Source organism: Lactuca virosa, chromosome 1, assembly GCF_052849685.1.
Source record: "Lactuca virosa cultivar CGN04683 chromosome 1, Lactuca_virosa_CGN04683_v6, whole genome shotgun sequence".
NCBI lineage: Eukaryota > Viridiplantae > Streptophyta > Magnoliopsida > Asterales > Asteraceae > Lactuca > Lactuca virosa.
The window spans coordinates 184,622,581-184,631,952 of NC_136426.1; the positions used below are offsets into that span (position 1 = coordinate 184,622,581).

The window sequence follows — 9,372 nt, forward strand, 5'->3', positions numbered from 1 at the left end:
AACTCTCATTTAGACAAGCTTCACGCTGATCTTGCCATGGAGAATAAAATCATGGATGAAATTGCACGAAAGACCAACGATCGAAGTCCAGTCTGTTCAACTTGCTCAGGCAAAGAAAGAGATTGACGCATTGAAGACCGAGCGTGCAGTTTTCAAAAGTTGTGCTGGTGATGTCCTGAATCTTCTGGGTAATCTGATCAATACCCATGACCCTATTCTTACACTCACCATCAGGAATCACTTGACGTCCAAACTTCTTCCTGCTATTGAGTTGCTCAGTCAGATGAAAGGTGTTACGGAGCAGATTGTCACTCCGCAACAAGGGGGAGAAGGTGCTATGAAAACTCCTCTAGTGCCTACAAAAGGTGTCATCAAAACAGAACCGAAGGTTAATTTATTTTCGGGTTCTGGTACACAAGATAAGAAGAACGGTAATTCTGAAGAAAGTGATGAAGAGGATGAAACAATTGCTGATGCTCTGAAGCGAAAGCAAATGAATAAAGAGCATGATGAAAACCAGCGTGTTATCAGAGAAGAAGAAGAGAGAGAACGAAAGAGAAAAGAAGAAAACGATGCTGTGGTATGCAAGCAGGCACTCTTTCCTCCCTGGACTAAGGAGGGATTGATCAAGGAAGCAATTGAATTTCCCAGCACTTACTGGCTGGAACCTGTCGCTTTGTTCGATTGTCATAATTCGAGGGATTCACAGTTCGATATGCCTATAACTCGAAAGGCTTTTGTATTTCACTTTTTTGATTCAACAGTTGAAGTTCCCTCTCCTCATCCACAGGTTGATCGTGATCTTATCGACTATTATCTCGAGTTTGGTCAACCTCAATACCTAACATGGAGTGCCCAGAAGATAGTTTCTGTCAAGGTGTTAAAACCCTCGCCTGCAGGGAAGTTCATTAATGTTTCGTTCAAGGTGACCCGAGGTTCAAACAACTCGATTCATATGATTTCTTTGGCTGATCTTCCGAATCTTAATCCTCACGATTGGATTTTGTTATTCAACATTTTGCTTTCCAATCCTAAAGAGTATGAACCGATCCTTGACCATATCAAGAGGATGTTGGCTTCCTACATCCATGAAGTTGCGAAGATGGATCAAGAAGTTGCTCATGTATTGAGGAAGAGACCGACAGTAAAGCCTACTGGAAAGCCTGGAGATGTTAACAAGATGAAGTTAGGCCAGATTGATTCAACTCATCTCACTGTCATGTTTACAAGAAGAGAAGGTGAAAGATTTCTTTTCGCTCTTGTTGACAAACATCTTTTCTCCACTTCTTGTTTGGAGCATATTCTTGATATCACTCAAAGATGTAAGCAGCACAATGACTCAGACAAGAAGAACTTCAGGGACATGCTTCGGTGGTATATAACTTTCCGTCAAACTCTGCTGGCCATTATACCGAAGGTGTTCAAGACTGTCAAAAAGTCTTCTCTAGCTCAACCGAACTGAAGTCTCGCCTCAATTAACGCAAAGGGGGAGATTGTTGGGTATTAGAGTTGCGTCTTATTGGGCTAATATGTTTTTGTTTACTTTATCCGGATTGGGCCTGTCCATCCGTGATCTATGGTTAGGGTTAGACTATATATTATGCATGCATGTATAGCGTTAAGGTATCTCATTAATTATTTTGCATTGTAACCATATATACACCTCTACAGTCAAAGTTCTTCATCGAGCTCTTCTGAGGTGTGAAAGATTAATCATTCGACATCATTTGTCTCATTCTTGTGTTCTTAATTACTTCTTTCCTGTTTATCTGTTTTGAATCTATCGATCTAATATCGCAATATTCTCATCAATCCATCACCACGTCGTGGGATGCCTTCACCACGACGTGGTCCCGCCTAAAATCCAAAAATATTTTCAATTAAAATACCTCCAGGAATCCGGATGTTACAGACTGTGTTACTGTTTGTGTTTGTATGAGACCATGTATGTGAATCTCCACGTATGACTGTGTAGAAATGTGGTTATATATGTGAATGTTTATATGTATATGTGATTTGTGGTCATGTCAACGATAATATGAAAATACAATGTTTTAATATCGAAAAATAAAAAATAAGGTATACTTCAAAGTAAGATTCTATATTAAAGAAACAAATAAAAGTACATTCTTTTTCTAGTATTTAAATACAGTAAATAGCTATGGAATTTCAATTATTTGGGCAAATTAAAGACAACAACAAATTTACTTAACTCCCCACCAAGTTAATCTTTTGACTTGATAAGTTTTGTTTTCCCCAAAAAGCAAAAAAATCGATTTTGTACATAGTAACCACCAGATGTAAAGGAACTGAATGTCATTGTGTACTTTGAAAAACGCCACATGCCTGTTAAATTAGAGTTTCATTTACTTAGAATTTTATTTTCTATTTATGCAAGTATAAAGCTTACTAAAAACATGTTGTACTCACATATTTCTTTTTCCTTTTTATCAACGTAAAACCAAAATTGTTGCATCTTCTACAGAGGATGAAGGCTATTACTATTTACAAAACTTTCGTAAAGATTTTTGTTATATGAGCGAAAGGTTTGTTAATTTTTTTAGAAAAATGCAAATTGCTTCCGATTTTTTGCATTTGTAAAAATTGGTCAATTATAAAAATTGTTAGTATCTCAATAATTTAAGACACATATAATTTTTCCATCTATCCGAAAGAAATTCGACTATTTATGCAAGTACCAAATCAAGGTCTTCATTGTTATGTATTATGAAGTTAACTTTAATAGCAACTTACTTTCATTTTGTTATCCATTAAAGCATCATACTGTTGTCTTCCTATCACACCATTGTACTATGTGACCTTTTTCCCAGTAAATTTTGTGGATTCTATTATAACAAAATACCAAAAAAAACCATCCTGAGGTGAAGCCTGGTTTCACCTCCTAGTTTTAATTAAAACACATCAGGTCTTTAGGTTAATTCCAACTTCAAACTTAATTTTTAAGAATTTTGTGTTGATGATCTTGCTAGGATCAACGTACTTAATGTGAAACTCCAAAAAACTTACATATTTTCTTCTATTTGATCTCTAGGAAAATCATATGTTTTGCACTTAAAACCCGTAAGGTTTGAAGTATAAACCAAGTTGAGTCGATGTTTGAGAAAGTCTGAACTTATAATTATATGGCATTATCTCCATGATATATATGAGATTCCTACCAATACCTATTTCTTTCTATATTTCTCTCGCACATTCACCCAAATGCATTTTAAATCCTTAAGGTCTCAAGTAAAAACAACTTGAACCAAGATTGTATTAAAATACCACAAACTTTACCTTATTTCTGACTAGGAAAAGGAATGATCTTCAGAGGTAATCCTGGTTGTAATTCCAATGGATACTATTTCAATATTTGCTATATTCGAGGGTGAACTCAGTAATTACAAAAGTGCTGCAAAATAAAATGGCATGTTTCTAAATTACGAGAAGTAAATTGGTCATTTTCTTGTGAAGAATCTTTCATGAAAATAACGTCATCACAATTATCTTTTTACCGCTGAAGGCATAATGTGCTGGCAGATTTCTATTGGACCATTGAAAAGGTGATAATGAGCGTGGGATTTCGAACGGTTATATTGACGTTAGATTGGACATGCATTTAATGTGTTACTTTGGCGGTTTTCTCTCCACTTATTTCCATATTTTTGAAATTCAAAATTCTGGACCTTTGGCTTTCTAGTACCTATAATTCCCCAATTCTTACCCCTATTCTAATTTTTATGCTCCCAAAATTATTCAATCGATCTTACTAGCAAATCATTTGAATTCTTAAGTTTTCTCATACGTTCATACCAAAAATCCACAATGTCTACTTCTTCTGAACATGTTTCACTCGTTCATGAGTTTGTTTCATGTGTTAATTTGATCGTGAAGCCTAATCAGGATATGATTTTTGACAGTTATATATCTTCTACTATTATTCATTTTCATATACATTTATAACTTAATGCAGCATTTCGTTAAAACATGACGTCAAGTACAAGCCTTGGAACCATGACGTGCGATGACGAGGTTTTTAGAACCTTGATATACCTCTATGTCACAAGATCATGTTAGGAGTAAGAATTAAGCTTATAACCTTTAAATAATTGTAACTTGTATTTTGAAAATGTAATATATCAAGTCCACATAATTTAAAAATCTATCATATTAACTTATCAAGTCATTATACTTTCAAAATCTAAGCTACAATGTCATTATACTTTGAAAAATCAAAACTTTTTTGAATTTCATAATAGCATCGTACTTTTAGTTTTTTTTGCCATTATGGTGTTATACTTAGTGGTATTAGTTATTACATATTACTTTATATCAATCTTTGTTCTAAGAATAAATTTACTCACTATTCATTGTGCTTGGTATTATTCCACCGTCTATGTCAAAGAGATTAGGTTGCACTCATCGTTTCTCAAGAAGGAATGATCATGCATTCCCTATTTACTTTGGATTTTATGTTATGCCTCTAAAGAGGGATGATTTAATAATATTGTAGTTTTGTGATATAGGAGGATGAGGAGGCTTACAAATGGCTTTATTTTATAGATGAAATTAGGCTCTCGCAAGCCAATCAACCATGGACTGATGTGGTCATTTATCAAAACATCACAAGCAAAAGTTTACCTACTTTGCAAAAAAGTAGATCACTTTTGGAAATTATAGGTTTACAAAACTTGGTTTGGTAATTTGTAGTTTCTTTTAGGACATTACACACTAAAATATGGTATTCTACTTTGTCTTAATGATTGTAATTTTTCATTTGAGAAGTTTATTTATTTATGATAAGAGCATTGTAGTTTGTATTATTGCATTTTATTTTGGTTGTAATGTTAAAAGCTATATGCTTTCATGTTCATGTTCTTTATATATTTGCTACTGAATTTGGAACATGTAAGAAAGGAAATGAACTAAAAGCAAAAAGATTATGCCCATTCTTTTAGCAGAAATAGAAACAAACCTTCGATAAAACATCCATAAATGAAAAAAAAAATAAAAACTTATGTAAGGAATTAACGCGAACAAACAAATGAATATCTGTTGCCATATTGTTTCATAAAAAAATGTTCATTTACCATATTTGATGATAAGTTTTTGGTATCTAATTTTCTAAAATTAAAATTGAGAATCAAAAAAGGAGAAATATATTTATTGAATGTATATAGTAGACATATTATCAAAATCATTTGATTATTCACTCGCACACAAATTCAATACAACACTCAAATGTAAACTCTTATTGAAAAATACAAACTATAGCACATACTTTATAGTAGATGACACTCCAAATAATTCTCAATCACGATTAAGCATATTTTGTTTAAACATGTTGGGCAATGATTGGCAGACATACCTTTTCCAACTGATTTAGCGCCTTTTGATACTCATCAAAATCTACAACCTGGCTTTGTTTAAGAATTTCGCTTGCTTTTTCTATGGCGATCTCCATTAGTTCCAGGTCTTTATTATTAAACCTCTTCGTAGTGTTTCCTATTTTCTTGATTTTGCTTTTCACATCGTCTATGTAGCTCTCCAACGCATTACGTGCAAAAATCGTCTTCTTGTACTCCTCGTCTTGTAACTTGTACTTATGAGCATCATCTAGCATTTTTTCGATATTTTGTGTTGAAAGCCTCTCCTTGTAGTTAGTAATTGTAATCCCTTTTTTTAGGCCAGTTGTTAATTCCACTCCCGAGCAATTTAAAATACCGTTAGCATCAATGTCAAAGGCCACTCTTACCTGTGACTGTCCCTTTGGTGCAGGTGGGACTGCGACTTCGAATTTTCCCAGCCAATTATTGTCCACAGCCCTAGTTCTCTCACCCTGATAGACATTGAATGTTATAACTTTTTGGTAATCATCAGCAGTAAAATAATTCCTTTCCTTCTTGGTGGGTATTGAGGAATTTTTTTTAACTATAACAGATAAAGAGCCATCACGGACTTCTACACCAAGTGACAGAGGCACAACATCTATCAACACTAAGTTGCTAACTTTTTTACCACTGTAGCCGATTAATTTTGCAGCAAGAACTGTTGCACCGTATGCAACTGCCTCATCAGCATGGATCTTCTTAGAAAGCTCTTTTCCTTGGAAGAAGTCTTTCAACAATTGTTGTACCTTGGGTATCCTGGTTGACCCACCAACTAATACTACCTCGTCTATTTGTTTTTTATTCAATTCTGCATCACCCAAACACTTTTCCACCATCTCTATACACTTACTAAAGAAGTCTTCATTAAGCTTTTCAAACTTTGCACGAGAGATTCTCATAGAAAAATCAACACCATCATGCAAGCTGTCGATATCGATAGTAGTATCAATAATTGAAGAGAGAACTCTTTTTGCTTTTTCACAAGCTACCCTCAACCGAGATAGTGCTCTTTTATTCATACCGATGTCTATACTGTGCTTTCTCTTGAATTGTTCCACAAAATAGTCAACCATTGTGGTATCGAAGTCCTGACCACCTAAGTGAGTGTCACCGGCAACAGCCTTAACTGCTATCGTACCCTTCTTATCAATGGTGACAAGAGAGACATCGAATGTACCACCACCCAAATCAAAGATGAGCACATTTATGTCACGAACTATATCATTTTTCATGTCTAATCCATATGCGATTGCTGCTGAGGTTGGCTCATTGATTATCTGTAGAACATTAAGTCCAGCAACATGACCAGCATCCTTTGTTGCTTGGCGTTGGGAATCATCAAAATAAGCTGGTACCGTGATGACTGCATCACGTACAGTTTTGCCAAGGAATTTCTCTGCAGCTTCTTTCAATTTAATAAGAACCATGGATGAAATTTCCTCCGCAGAAAACTCCTTATTTTCACCATTGTAAGAAACTACAATCTTTGGAATGTTGTTACTTCCTTTTATGACTTCGAAAGGCCATAACTTCATGTCTTCCTGAAGTTTGGTATCATTGAATCTCCTTCCAATCAATCTTTTTGCATCTGAAAATCCACGAAGTTTATATTAATCAACAACGGATAACAATAGAGCTTAAAACAAAGGACTAAATGATTTAAATGCAAACCATAGATGGTGTTTGTCGGGTTCATAGCAATCTGGTTCTTAGCACCTTCACCTATTAGACGTCCGCCATTCGTGAAAGCAACACAAGATGGCATAGTCCTATTTCCTTGATCATTGGATATGATCTCAACTTGGTCATTTTGCCAGACACCCACACAAGAATATGTTGTACCAAGATCAATACCAATAGCCATAGCGACATGTCTATTCATGACTGTTTCAGGTAAAACCTGCATTTAAAACATCATGAATATTCATTTTGATAATTATGTCGATTTGACTCTTCAAAACTATATGCATTTCTGCAAAATTACTATCTTTAAACAAAATAGTAAACAAACAATATTTTCAAAAAATATATGGATGGTTCTTTTATTTTAATTTTTTTTATTTGCAGAAGTTATTTAAGTTATCTTCTCAAATAAATGTTATTTAATTTAACAATTTCTATGCATCGTTTAATTAAACAACATTTTTTTCATATTAATATTTATAAAAGGCCTCAAACTTGAGTATGAGAAATTCCTAAACATTATACTTCTAAATTGATTTTTTCTAGTGTGCAAAAATAACTTGAATTATTAAGGAAAGAACAGAGTGTCAAAGAAGCCGAAGGAAGGATTATGGTTCTTATCACACACCGATCATCACCTTAACAAACTATCACTAAGAACCAACTAACTACAACCCCTAATCAGAAATGAAGAAGGAAATGGAAGGAATATATTTTCTGGTTCTATTATCTATCAAAACACAAACAAAGTAGAAACAAATAAAGTGAAAAGGGCAAGAAGTAACTTCAACAGGCTTAATTCCTTGGACATTCTTCAAAATTGCTTTAACTCATCACGAACTATTTGGTTATACACACACACACATATATATATATATATATATATATATATATATATATATATATATATATATATATGGTATTCTAAGCCCAAAAGCGTATTGTGACACAAATAAACATATTTCATGCCATATTTTTCTAGTGTTAATTTTTTTTTTCTAAAAAATAAAGAAAAATATGGCTTTCTAAAATTTTATTCAATTTTTATTTGGAAAAAATCCAAAAATACAAAACATAATAAAAGTAAAAAAAAACCATTGTCATGTGTATTATTCTATAAAAATATTATACATACGTAATATTCTATTAAAATATTACATATATAATAAACTATTAGAATATTATATGTAGTATATGTTTCTAGTAACATTCTATATTATTTGTAATAGTCTATAAGAATATTAATTAAAATGTATATTTTGGCTAATATTTTATAGATTAGTTCAATAGAATAATGGTTTTAATTTTTATTTGATTTTATTTGGAAACAAAAAGTAATGAATTTTTTAAATATGTATTTTTTTCATTTTTGATAAGTTTTTATTATATTTTTCATTTTTTATTTTTTGACATCAAAATGTATAACACGAAACACATCAATTGTCTCTCAAAATCCCTTCTTCTCATATGAACTCTACCTTTATATATATATATATATATATATATATATATATATATATATATATATATATATATATATATATATATATATATATATATATATATATATATATAAAACTTAAATGTACTAACAAATCCATATAAAATGATAAATGTTTTTCTACATAATATTTAAAAAAGATCAAATTATTTTTTACGTAATGGCATCTAAGAGAAGAGCCTAGAAAAGTTTTGAATTTGTTTTTGGTATGAATATTCACATGCATATAGTGATATACATTGTATGGATATGTTGAAAAATGGTTAATACTTTTATTTTAGTTTTTTGAATGAATTTCTTCCACATGTTTATTTTTTCATGAATATGATCTATATAGCTGCATATATATTTATGTATATGTACATATATATGATCTTTTTAGTGTATTGAGAGAGAGAGAGAGAGAGAGAGAGAGAGAGAGAGAGAGAGAGAGAGAGAGAGAGAGAGAGAGGAATAACCGATTATTATGTGATTGAGGCCTTGTTCCTGTGTTTCTTCTATTTTCCTGCATGTACATTGATGACAAATCCGAGCATGTATGAGGTTAATTCACATAATAAAACTTCATCAACGTAAATGACGCACGTAAATGATTCAATTTGATACATATATAATATCGTATCAGGCAAATAAAATTTAGAAATTATATTAAGCTAATTGACTTCAAAGTATTAATGATGTATTGAGACTTAAATAAAAGACAAAGTTTAATATAATTTAAATATAACAAATGATAAATTTGTTTTGCTAGTTAATACCACAAAATAAAACGATCATGAAAGAATATCAATAAGACTA

General features: G+C 32.1%; 1 protein-coding gene across 1 annotated transcript; it reads right to left on the bottom strand.

Annotated features, from left to right (window-relative positions):
• Positions 1-5,136: 5,136 nt before the first annotated feature.
• On the bottom strand, positions 5,137-9,170 carry LOC145162909 (heat shock 70 kDa protein 3-like). Its single transcript, XM_079081890.1, has 3 exons — positions 9,033-9,170; positions 7,062-7,290; positions 5,137-6,978 (listed from the first exon to the last, which is right to left on the bottom strand). Exons 2-3 carry the CDS (start codon positions 7,270-7,272, stop codon positions 5,336-5,338), a joined length of 1,854 nt encoding a protein of 617 aa, XP_078938016.1. The 5' UTR covers positions 7,273-7,290; positions 9,033-9,170; the 3' UTR covers positions 5,137-5,335.
• Positions 9,171-9,372: the final 202 nt, after the last annotated feature.